Here is a 12557-nt window from a genome sequence, read left to right on the forward strand (position 1 = left end):
AGGAAAAGCTTCTTCCCCTCTGCCATCTGATTTCTAAATGGACAACGCATCCATGAACATTACCTCACTACTTTTATATATATATATTTCTTCCTGCAATTCATAGCTTTTCACAACAAATTTCACAAGATATGCCAGTGATATTGAACCCGATTTTGATTGTATCTTTGGTGGGCTTCCCTGCAGTTGCTAACCACGCCCTAAGATGTCTTTCAGCCTCTCTCCCCACTAAGTCTACTGGAGGCTGGAAGCACGCTGGTGGCCTGTCCTGGGGTCGAGGACTGTCTGAGTGTGTCACTGGGAGGAAGGACGTTTTGCTGTTGTTATTTTGTTGGCTCTTGCTGCTGATGTTGCGAAGCATTGTGGGCTGTCCCAGCACTTCGTAAGTTGTGTTGGTTGTTAACAAAAAAGACCGATTTCAGTTAACGTTTTAATAAATACACTTTCAAATATGATTCTACTACTACGCTGCGTGTAATTGGCACCTGTGATTTACATTTTGATGATGTGTTTTTGGGCCAATTAAGTGATCTGGTGCTTTGCTGTCTTCAAGGGAGTTCAGTGAGGTTTCGAGTGGATTGTGCGGCCTGGAGGCCTGGTATCATGGGTTCACTCCATTGCTTCTCTCCGACTGAGGCATCGAGGATGCGAGCCAATGATCGACTCCATTGCTTCTCACCAATTCAAGCGTCAAGGCCACGAACCCATGATCGACTCCATTGCTTCTCTCTGATTGAGACATTGAGGCCTGGAGCCCATGATGAACTCATTTGCCTTTCTCCGATTGAGGTGTTGAGGATGTGAGCCAATGACCGACTCCATTGCTTCTCTCCAATTGAGGCATCGAGGGTGCAAGCCTGTGATCGACTCCATTGCTTCTCTTCGATTGAAATATTGAGGCCTAGAGCCCATGATCAACTCATATGCTTCTCTCTTATTGAGGCATCGAAGGCACGGGCCCATGATCAACTCCATTACTTCTCTCCGATTGAGGTGTTGAGGATGTGAGCCAATGATCAACTCCATTACTTCTCTCCAATTGAGATGTGGAGGGTATGAGCCCATGATTGTCTCCATTGCTCCTCCCTGAATGAGGCATCGAGCAAGGCTGATGAGAGGAGAGCAGAGGACAGGTGGGTGCTCAGCACTGTCCATCTGCATTTGACCGGTCTTCATCTCCTCTCGCCAGCTGCCATCAGAGGAAAGTGCAAGAGTCTTGGGATCCACATTGCTAGGATCAATCAGAGAGGCTGTGAACTCGTTTGGGTAACTTCGGGATTTATGTTGCACATGATATGATCCAGGATCCTGGTTACTCTTCAGCTTGCTATTTTTGAGCAGTTTGATTGATGCAGACTAGAATGCTTTAGCAGAGAATGGTAATTCTATGGTTCTAGGGAATGGTTCTACGGCCTGCATTGGTTAGCAGCATGGCACTGAACTGAACTAAACTGAATATCACTAGTTTGATGTTTGATATTCTATGTGCTGTTCATTCTCCTTTTCTGCGGGTTGGGTGTTTGACGTTTTCTTGACAGGTTTCGTAGTGCTTCTTTATTTTGAGGCTGCCTACAGGAGGACGAATTTCTGTATGATGAATGCACTTTGATTCCTTGATGTACTTGTGATAAATAAATGAAACTGACTTTGAATAGAATATCTAATCTGTTGGACCGAACTTATGCTCACATGTCCCAATATCTTTGTCCATGGCTAACTGTCATCATAAGACCATAAACTATTAGAGCAGAATTAGGCCATTTTTGGAGGAGCTGAAGATGGTGCCAGAGGGTGACATGTGTCAGTCCATCTGTGAAACAGTTTATAACTCTTCTAATGTTTCTTTTCCCCTTCTCAAGGTGGCTGGGGTCCTGTCAGAGTCTGTGATGTACAGCTGCCCTCAAACTGCACTTTTTCACGGCGGTGGGCTCCCATTCTTGGAGCTCACCAAGCCGACTAGTGAATTCGCTATCTCCAGGAGTGGCCTAGAAGACTGGCACCTTCGGGGTGCGGCCCTGTGGCCTGTGGACGAACCGATTCCACGCCGCTGTTACTGACGGAAGCACGGTGGGAGATCAGAACATCGAGACAACAGTGTACGCAGCTGTCAAAATAAGCAATGCTGCAGACTATAACATCGAAGCAGCCAGCTGTTGGTCTCCTTCTCACTGTGGCAGGAGTGATATCTCTCTTTCCCTCACTAGGAGGAGAGAGAGATCCCGAGGCATCTCAAACTGTTGAGGTGAACAGTAGTTTTGGATGGACTTTAGATCATGGTATCTTTGTCAACGTTGCATGGTGGGTGGTGGTGGTGGGGGGCTGATGTTTTTTGCTGAGGCAGGTGGGGGGAGGGTGGAGGATTGATGCTTTGCTGCTGCCGCTTGTGTGAAGGGAGGAGGTGGTTAGGCTTTGGGGTTCTAATGTTTTTCTGCCATTCATTCTTTGGGGTTTTTCTTGATTTGTAGATGTCTGTGAAGAGTAAGAATTTCAAGGTGTATACTGTTTAAATTCTCTGAGATTAAATGCAACGTTGAACCATTCAGCCCACCTTGTCTACTCTGCCTTTCTGTCATGATTAATTTATTATCCCTTTCAACACCCTTCTCCTGCCTTCACCCGTAACCTTTGATGCTCTGACTAATCAAGAACCTATCAACCTCTGCTATAAATATACCCAATAACTTGGCCTCCACAACCATCTTGTGTAAGTAAATTCCACAGATCCAACATCTGCCTGTTCACTCACTAGCGAAGTGCCTTGTTATTTCATGAATAGTGCAATTAAAATGAAGGCTCTATTGTGGAGTGCATTTTCCTCAATGATGGTTGGTCGTACCTGAATCTCTTGGCACAGGTAGCCTCCCGAATGTAGTCGCACTCCCATTCCAGCTCACGCCTCAGTACCACAATGGCGCTCTCAGCAAACAAACCTACAAGGGAGGGTGGGAAAAGAGGCAGTGAAGGATTGGAATGGGCCCTGTTTCTGAACAACGAGCAGGTGAAAGGGCTTCGCCATCTCTGTTTTACCTTCAGGCAGGGGGATGCTCATCTTCAGCACAGACAGGAGGTTCTCAACGTCACTCTTGATGCTTTGAGCTATCCCTGGATACTGACAAAACAGAACAAGCACAATAAATGAGCATGTTTTCGCTGTCCTAGCTCAAAGGGAACTGCAAATGAGCATTTTTTTGGTCTCCTAGCTCAAAGACAACTGTACTCTTTTTCAGTGAATCAAAGCATGACTATTTTAAAGATAAAAATTAGCTTCATTGGTCACATGTAAATTGAGCTATCAGGACCTCGTCCCAAAAATTCTGAGGCTGTGCCCTCTGGTCCAAGACCTTTTGATAGAGGTACACAAAATTCTGAGGGGTATAGATAGGGTAAATGCAAGCAGGCTTTTTCCACTGAGGTTAGGTTGGATTACGAGAGGTCATGAGTTAAGGGTGAAAGGTGAAAAGACATTAGCTTTATTTGTTAAGCATATATTGAAAAATACCATAAAATACGTTGTTCACATCAACAATCAGCACAGTGTGAGGACGTGCTGGGGGCAGCCCACAAGTGTCACCGTGCTTCTGACGCTAACGTAACATACTCACAATTTACTAATCCTAATCTGTACGTCTTTGAAATGTGGGAGGAAACCAGAGCATCTGGAGGAAACCCACATGGTCATGGGGAGAACGTACAAACTCCTTAAAGACAGCAGCAAGCACTGAACCCTTGTCGTCAGTGCAGTAGCCCTGTTACTGTGCCTCCCCAATGTCTTGTGTTCATGGGTCAGAGAGCTGTGGTGGGAGTCGGAAATGTCCAGCAAACCCATGGTTGTAATCATCATTACATGCCACGTTGTATGACGTGGGCAATCATGATCTCATGACCATGATTGTTATGGGCAAATTTTTCTACAGAAGTTGTTTGCCATTGCCTACTTTTGGGCAGTGCCTTTACAAGACAAGTGATCTTAGCCATGATCAATACTCTTCAGAGATTGTCTGCCTGGTGTCAGTGGTCACATAACCAGGGCTTGTGATATGCACCAGTTGCTCATACGACCATCCACCACCTCCTCCTCACATGGCTTCACGTGACCCTAATCGGCGGGGGCAGAGGCTAAGCAGGTGCTACACCTTTCCCAAGAGTGGCCTGCAGGCTAGCAGAGGGTAGGAGCACTTACACCTCCTTCAGTAAAGACGTTTCTCTACACAGTCACCACTGGTCGTAATATGGGTTCATAAAGAAAAATCTTGGCTCCAGGCTCCACACAAAAAAAACTTCTGTTTTGTTTACATGTTTATTTATGTTGGAGAGCAATTCAAACAGCTTTCAGGACCAAGAAGTCACCCTCCATGAGGTAGCATCACCTGCCCAGTCACAAGTCTTGTGGGACAAAGGAGCCTCTGGGCTGTTTGTCTACACGGGGCAAAAACGACACCGTAGTAGCAGAATAAAACATTTTACTGAGTCACGTTAGTAATGGCACATCCTGGGCAACTGACAGTGTAGGAGCCACAAACCAGGGCTTGCCAATCCAAAAGCGTGTGTACTTGAAAACCAGCGCGAGAGCCCTCCACGTGTTGGTCAGATCAATTCATTGTGTGATCATTCTGCCACATTTTCGCAATTGATCCAATACAGTCCATAGGCTGCCACTGGACTGCACTTTGAACACAAGTTTGTCCGTCCTCTGGGAGTCTCGCTCAGTGGTGTTATATCAGCTGAAGTGCACTCACTGGGGCCAGCAGGTACTGCCATCACAAAGAAGGCACGACAGTGCCAGTACTTTCTTAGAAGGTTATGTAAATTTGGCAAGCCATCTTAAACTTTGGCAAACTTCTACTGATACACAGTAAAGGGTATGCTAACTGGTTATTTCATGGCCTGGTATGGAAACAGTAATGCCCAGAAACAGAAAAGTCTACAATGGATAGAGCCCAGTCCATCACAGACAAAACCCTCTCCACTACTGAGCACACATACAAGGAGCGCTGTCACAAGAAAGCAGCATCCATCATCAATGACCTCCAGCATCCAGCCACGCTCTCTTCTCATTGCTACCATCTTGCAGGAGATACAGGAGCCTTAGGTCCCACACCACCACATTCAGGAGCAGTTATTACCCTGTAACTATCAGGCTCCTGATATTTTGGGCAAAACGTCCATAGATTATTTCTCTCCATAGATGTTGCCTGAACAGATCCTACTGGCTGTTGATGGAGTAGCAGCACTTTTATAGGTGCTCTTACTCTTTTTAATTTACTAATTCCAACTTGTTTTGAAAACTTACTTTTAAACGCAGTATTGCTTTATGATGAGTCGTTCTAAAGCTACTAAAAAAGAGGAGGACCCTCTGGTAACTTTGGAATCTATTACGGTGACACTTCGGCGACATAAAAATGAACTTTCGGAGGAGTTACAGCAACTCAGCACTAAATTTAAACCGATGGATGGAAAATTATATTCTATTCAAAAAACTTTAAGTGATCACGATAAACGGATAAAAGAGAACGGAGATATTTTGACGACATTCGACTCGAAGATTGACGACCTGGCACAGATCGGCGAGAAACAGTTAAAGGTTAATGAAACATTAAGACAGAAGATTATCGACTTAGAAAATAGAAACAGAAGAAATAATCTACGTATTCTGGGTTTTGTGATTGGAAATACAAACATCATACAAGTCACCAAATCCAGATATCTTGGCAGCCTAATAACAAGTAATGGCAGGTGTGACACAGATATCAAATACAGAATAGCAATGGCGAAAGAAGCTTTCCAAAAAATGAAGACCATATTAACAGACAGAAAGATGAGCACGCACACTAAAAACAGAATACTGCATTGCTACATTTATTCTATCCTGACTTATGGAAGTGAATGCTGGACCATTTCCCCAGCGATGGAAAAGAGACTAGAAGCAGCTGAATTATGGTTCTACAGGAGAATGTTAAAAATATCATGGACCACACACACATCAAATGAAGAAGTTCTCAGAAGAGCCCAAGCAGTTCGATCACTCATACCAACAATAAGAGAAAGACAACTCAGATTCCTAGGACACATCATTCGGAAAGATGAACTAGAAAAACTTATACTCCCTGGAAAGATTGAGGGGAGCAAACCTAGAGGAGGACCTCGGCTTATGTACATCAAAAGCCTAGCCAGGTGGCTACAAATCGGGGAAATGGAAGTCATCCAAAAAACGAAGGATAGATCTATATGGAAAACCAAGGTCACCAAGGTTTGCATCGGATATGGTACCTAGACAGACAGACAGACATTCTGGGTTTTAAAGAGTCATCGGAAGGCAATCAGCCTTCGGAATTTTTTGCAAACCTTCTGGCTAATTTATTTCTGAATATTTTAAAATCTCCACCTAAAGTAGATCGAGCTCACAGATCGCCTGTACCAAGACCTCCTCCGGGAGGACGATCCCGCTCAGTGATAATTTGTCTTCACGACTTTCAAACAAAGGAACTTTTAATTCGTGAATCTTGTCAGAAAGGTATGATTGATTATGAAGACCAGAAGTTCAGAATTGCGGAAGATTTTTCACCCGAGCTGTTGAATGAACACTTCAAGTTTAAGAAAGTCATGTCTGAGCTGTACAATAAAGGTTTTAAACCCTCTCTTTGTCACCCCGCTCATCTTAGAATCATCTTGAAAAATGGTTCTCAGAGATGGTTTTGCTCGACCGTCAAGAAGTGCAGGATTTCTTGACTGCCGGATCAATTTCAGAAGTTCAATAACTCTTTACACAAATTTATGTTGCGTCTGCCTGATGGATCGTTTTTTTAGAATCAGCAGTCTAACTGTTCATTACTTTCTTTTATGAACAATCGTTTTTTTTTTACTTTTGGCATACCTCCATATCTAATTTTTTTGTACTTTTATTTCCTTGTTTAAAAAATTAAGGACTTAATATTAGTAAGTTTTCTTTGAGTTAAAACTTTCTACGTTAATATGCTTTGAACTTTCATATTTCTTTCTAATATTTCTATGCTATAATTTTTTATAAGTTTTTTAAAATATGTTTAATTTTGCTGTTTTTCTGTTGTGTCTTGTTGGAATGCAGTTTTGCCTTGAAAAATTTTTTTTTTGTTTTAGGAGGGATGGTACCCTTTGGTCGATTTTCTCTCTTTGGGTGGTGGGTGTTTTTCTTTTTTTCTATAGCTGTTTGGTTCTCTTAAGCTTCATTTGTTGCTTGGTTACTTTTTCTTAAAGCTCATTGTTTGGATTTAATATATATTCCAGTGGTTTTTATTCAAACATCTCCTTTAAGCAATATTTAAAATGGACCATATTTTTAATTTACTTAGTCTTAATGTGAAAGGGTTAAACCATCTTGTGAAACGTAATAAGATATTCAATTATATTAAGAAATTGAATTAAGGCCCTTATAAGTGAGGTATAAGCAAAGAGGAAAAAGCCTTATAAAACTCTGCAGAAAATCCATCAGGACCTGCAGCCTTCCCCGAGTGCAAAGGGTGAACAACCTCGGCAATTTCCTCATAAGAAATGGGTTGATCCAGCAATTTTCAATTCATCAGAAAGTGTAGGAATGTTTAATCGATCTAAAAAATTATTCATTACAGTATTATCTTTAGGAGGATCAGAACGATAACGTTTAGAATAGAACTCTCTAAAAGTATCATTTATTTCTAAGTGATCAGATGTTTTATCACCATTAGCTTTACAAATTTCCTTAAGTTGGCGTTTAACTATAAAGGTCTTTAATTGGTTAGCCAATAGTTTAGCCGTTTTATCCCCATGAACATAAAACTGACTTTTATCTTTTAAAAGTTGAGTTTCAATTGGATAAGTTAAAAGCAGATCATATTTAGTTTTAATTTGAAGTTTTTTACACTTCTGAATTATGTTAAGAAAGCACTATCAAATTAGTCACCCCTCTCTTTATCGTTGATTGGCCGAATTAATTCTATTAAAATGAATATTTTGCCTAAATTTTTATATTTATTTCAGGCGGTACTTGCTTTTATTCTTAAATCCTTTTTTTGATTGTTTGGATTCTATTATATCTTCGTATATATGGAAAAATAAAATTTCTCGATTAAGTAAAGTTCATCTTCAAAAAGCTAAAAAGAAAGGAGGTTTAACTTTACCCAATTTTAGGTTTTATTACTGGGCAGTCAATATACGGAATCTTATGTTTTGGTTATATTATATTAATCGAGAGGACTGTCCAGTCTGGGTTTCTTTAGAAGAAGCTAATTCTGTTAATAAATTTTCTATCATTTCTCTTCTCGGATCCTCAATTCCTTTATCTTTAAGTAATTTAACTGATAATTTTGTAGTTAAACACACCTTGAGGATTTGGGTACAATTTAGAAAAATTTTGGTTTATTGCGTTTTTCACTTTCAAATCCCATATTTTCTAACTTTTTTTTTTAAACCTTCTATGACTGATGTAGTTGTTAAAGAGTGGAATAGATTGGGTATGAAACATTTTCGGGATTTGTTTGTTGGAGATAGTCTCTCTTCATTTGAACAACTGTCAGTTAAGTATAGCCTACCCAAAACCCACTTTTTTCGTTATTTAAAATTAGAGACTTTTTGCGTTCTCAAGTACATACATTTCCTAAAAGTCCAGATAAGAATTTACTTGACACAATTTTTAATTTGAAACCCTTCCATAATGGATTTATATCTGATATTTATGGTATGTTGTTTGGAATGAGAAATATTCCTTTAGACAAAATTAAAAATCTCTGGGAACAAGATTTACAGATTCCAATTTCTGAGGATACTTGGAATGAAATTTTTAAATTGGTTAATACCTCATCGCTATGTGCCCGTCATTCCCTTCTACAATTTAAAGTGGCTAAAAATAAGCTGTCTCGTTTTTATTTGGATACATCTCCCTATTGTGATAGATGTAGCAATGGAGAAGCTTCACTAATTCATATGTTTTGGACTTGTCCGAGTCTTGGAAAATATTGGAAGGAAGTGTTCCAAACTTTTTTGGTGCTTTTTAAAGTAAATTTTAAACCTAATCCTTTGACTGCCTTATTTGGTATCGTTGGAGGAAATGATATTATGCTGGAGTCACATGATTTGCATATTTTGTCCTTTATGTCTCTTATAGCCAGGAGGACATTGTTGCTTAAGTGGAAGGATGCTTCTCCATCTACTCATACTCATTGGTTACATGATGTTGTGTCATGTTTAAATTTAGAGAAGATCCGCTGTTCAATTTCTGAACCTAGACAAGATTTTTTAACATTGTGGGGACCTTTTTTGAATTATTTTCAAAATCTTTGATTTGCTATTAAGCACAGATGTTGGCTAACAGTATGTTTTATTATATGATAAGGACTTTTTCCTTTTCTTTCTTCTTAACCAAACAGTTTTTTTTTCTGGTAGTGGGTTTAGATTTTTTTTGTGTAACAAAGTATATCTTTTCAATATTATGTTTAAATTTAATGTATATGGATATGAGGTAATGAAACTATATATGTGATTGCAATATATTGTAATCGATATATATTATATACCTTACTGTACTCTGTATTCTTTTATGTAAGAAATCAATAAAAATATTGGAAAAAAAAGATGCTGCCTGATCTGCTGAGTTCTTCCAGCATTTTGTGTGTGACATCCTGGATGGTGAGGGCCCTGGTGATATTAGCACACCAATATAAACTCATCAATAAGCTCCAAGACCTTGGCCTCAATACCTGTGCAATTGGATTCTGAATTTCCTTACTTGTAGACCCTGGTCAGTTCAGATTGACAACAACATCTCCATCAGCACAGGTGCACCACAAGGCTGTGTGCTCAGCCCCTGCTCTTCTCACTCACTTTACATTTATGACTGTGTGGCTAATCACAACTCCAATGTCATTTTTAAGTTTCCTTACAACATCACTGTTATAGGCTGAATCAAAGGTGGTGACAAATCAGCACACAGGAGGGAGACTGAAAATCTGGCTGAGTGGTGCCACAACAACCTCCTGCTCAATGTCAGCAAGACCAAGGAGCTGATCATTGACTTCAAGAGGAGGAAACTGGTGGTCCATCTGCCAGTCCTCAGTGGAGGGTCAGAGGTGGACATTAAATTCCTTGGTGTCATGATTTCAGAGGACCTGTCCTGGGCCCATCCATGTAAGCGTGATTACAAAGAAAACATGGCATCGCCTCTACTTCCTTAGGAGTTTACAAAGACTCGGCATGACTTCTAAAACTCTGACAAGCTTCCATAGATGTGTGGTGGAGAGTATATTGACCAGCTACATCACAACATGGTATGGAAACACCAACACCCTTGAATGGAAAAATCCTACCAAAGGTAGTGGATTCAGCCCAGTCCTTCATGAGTAGAGCCCTCCCAACCACTGAGCACATCTACGTGAAATGCTGTCACCAGACAGCAGCATCCACTATCAAGGATCCACACCACCAGATGTGCTCTCTTCTCACTGCTGCCATCAGGAAGAAGGTACAAGAGCCTCTTGGCTCACACCACCAGGTTCAGGAACAGTTACTACCCTTCAATCACCAGGCTCTTGAACCAAATGGGCTAACTTCATTTAACTTCACTTGCCCATCATTGAAACATAGAAAACCTACAGCACAATACAGGCCCTTCGGACCACCATGCTGTGCTGAACATGTCCCTACCTTAGAAACTACCTAGGGTTACCCATAGCCCTCTATTTTTCTAAGCTCCCTGTGCCTATCCAGGAGTCTCTTAAACGACCCTTTAGTATCCACCTCCACCACCATCACTGGCAGCCCATTCCACACACTCACCACTCTGTACGTAAAAAACTTACCCCTGACATCCCCTCTGTACCTAAGCACCTTAAAACTGTGCCCTCTCGTGTTAGCCATTTCAGCCCTAGGAAAAAGCCTCTGACTATCCACATGATCAATGCCTCTTATCACCTTATACACCTCTATCAGGTCACCTCCCATCCTCCATTGCTCCAAGGAGGAAAGGCCAAGTTCACTCAACCTATTCTTATAAGGCATGCCCCCCAATCCAGGCAACATCCTTGTAAATCTCCTCTGCACCCTTTCTATAGTTTCCACATCCTTCCTGTAGTGAGGTGACCAGAACTGAGCAGAATACTCCAGGTGGGATCTGACCAGGGTCCTATACAGCTGCAACATTACCCCAATAATGGAGGAGAGGTACCAGAACAGATCCCGGAGGCACACCACTGGTCACTGGCCTCCATGCAGAATATGACCTGTCTACAACCACTCTTTGCCTTCTGTGGGCAAGACAATTCAGGATCCACAAAGCAAGGTCCTCTTGGATCCCATGTCTCCTTACTTTCCCAATAAGCCTTTCATGGGGTACCTTATCAAATGCCTTGCTGAAATCCCTATACACTACATCTACTGCTCTACCTTCATCAATGTGTTTAGTCACATCCTCAAAAAATTCAATCAGGTTTGTAAGGAACGACCTGCCTTTCACAAAATCATGCTGACTATTCCTAATCACATTATGCCTCTCCAAATGTTCATAACTCCTGCCTCTCAGGATCTTCTCCATCAACTTACTAACTAATGAAGTAAGACTCATTGGTCCTTAATTTCCAGGACTATCTCTACTCCCTTTCTTGAATAAGGGAACAACATTTGCAACGCTCCAATCCTCTGGAACCTCTCCCGTCCTCGTTGATGACACAAAGATCATTGCCAGAGGATCAGCAATCTCCTCCCTCACTTCCCAAAGTAGCCTGGGATACATCTTGTCTGATCCCGGTGACTTATCCAACTTGATGCTTTCCAAAAGCTCCAACACATTCTCTTTCTTAATGTCTATATGGTCAAGTTTTTCAAATCACTGTAAGTTATCCCTACAATCACCAAGATCCTTTTCCGTAGTGAATACTGAAGCAAAGTATTCATTAATTACCTCCGCTATCTCCTCCGGTTCCATAAACACTTTTCCACTGTCACACTTGATTGGTTCTATTCTCTCACATCTTATCCTCTTGCTCTTCACATACTTGTAGAATGCCTTAGGGTTTTCCTTTATCCTGCTTGCCAAGCCCTTCTCATGGCTCCTTCCTGCTAGCCTTATAATTTTCTAGATCTCTATCATTACTTAGTTTTTTGAACCCTTCGTAAGCTTTTCTTTTCTTCTTGACTAGATTTTCAGCAGCTTTTGTACACCACGGTTCCTGTACCCTACCATCCTTTCCCTGTCTCACTGGAACGTACTTATGCAGAACACCACCTAAATATCCCCTGAACATTTGCCACATTTCTGCCGTACATTTCCCTGAGAACATCTCTTCCCAATTTATGCTTCCAAGTTCCCGCCTGATAGCTTCATATTTTCATATCTCCCCTTACTCCAATTCAACGTTTTCCTAACCTGTTTGTTCCTATTCCTCTCCAATGCTGTGGCAAAGGAAATAGAATTGTGATCACTATCTCCAAAATGCTCTCCCACTGAGAGACCCGACACCTAACCAGGTTAATTTCCCAATACCAGATCAAGTACAGCCTCTCCTCTTGTAGGCTTATCTACATATTGTGTCAGGAAACCTTCCTGAATACACCTAACA

The 12557-nt window shown here is 41.3% G+C and overlaps 1 protein-coding gene across 2 annotated transcripts in view; it reads right to left on the bottom strand.

Annotated features, from left to right (window-relative positions):
• Positions 1-12557, bottom strand: part of coq8b (coenzyme Q8B) — a 93638-nt gene that overhangs the window by 24196 nt on the left and 56885 nt on the right. For both annotated transcript variants that reach the window (XM_072274502.1, XM_072274503.1), the window contains exons 9-10: positions 3028-3109; positions 2837-2930 (exon numbers count right to left, since the gene is read on the bottom strand). In XM_072274502.1, the coding sequence (XP_072130603.1) occupies positions 2837-2930; positions 3028-3109 (176 nt within the window). The remainder of the gene's footprint in view (positions 1-2836; positions 2931-3027; positions 3110-12557) is intronic.

Source organism: Mobula birostris, chromosome 12 (genome assembly GCF_030028105.1).
Source record: "Mobula birostris isolate sMobBir1 chromosome 12, sMobBir1.hap1, whole genome shotgun sequence".
NCBI lineage: Eukaryota > Metazoa > Chordata > Chondrichthyes > Myliobatiformes > Myliobatidae > Mobula > Mobula birostris.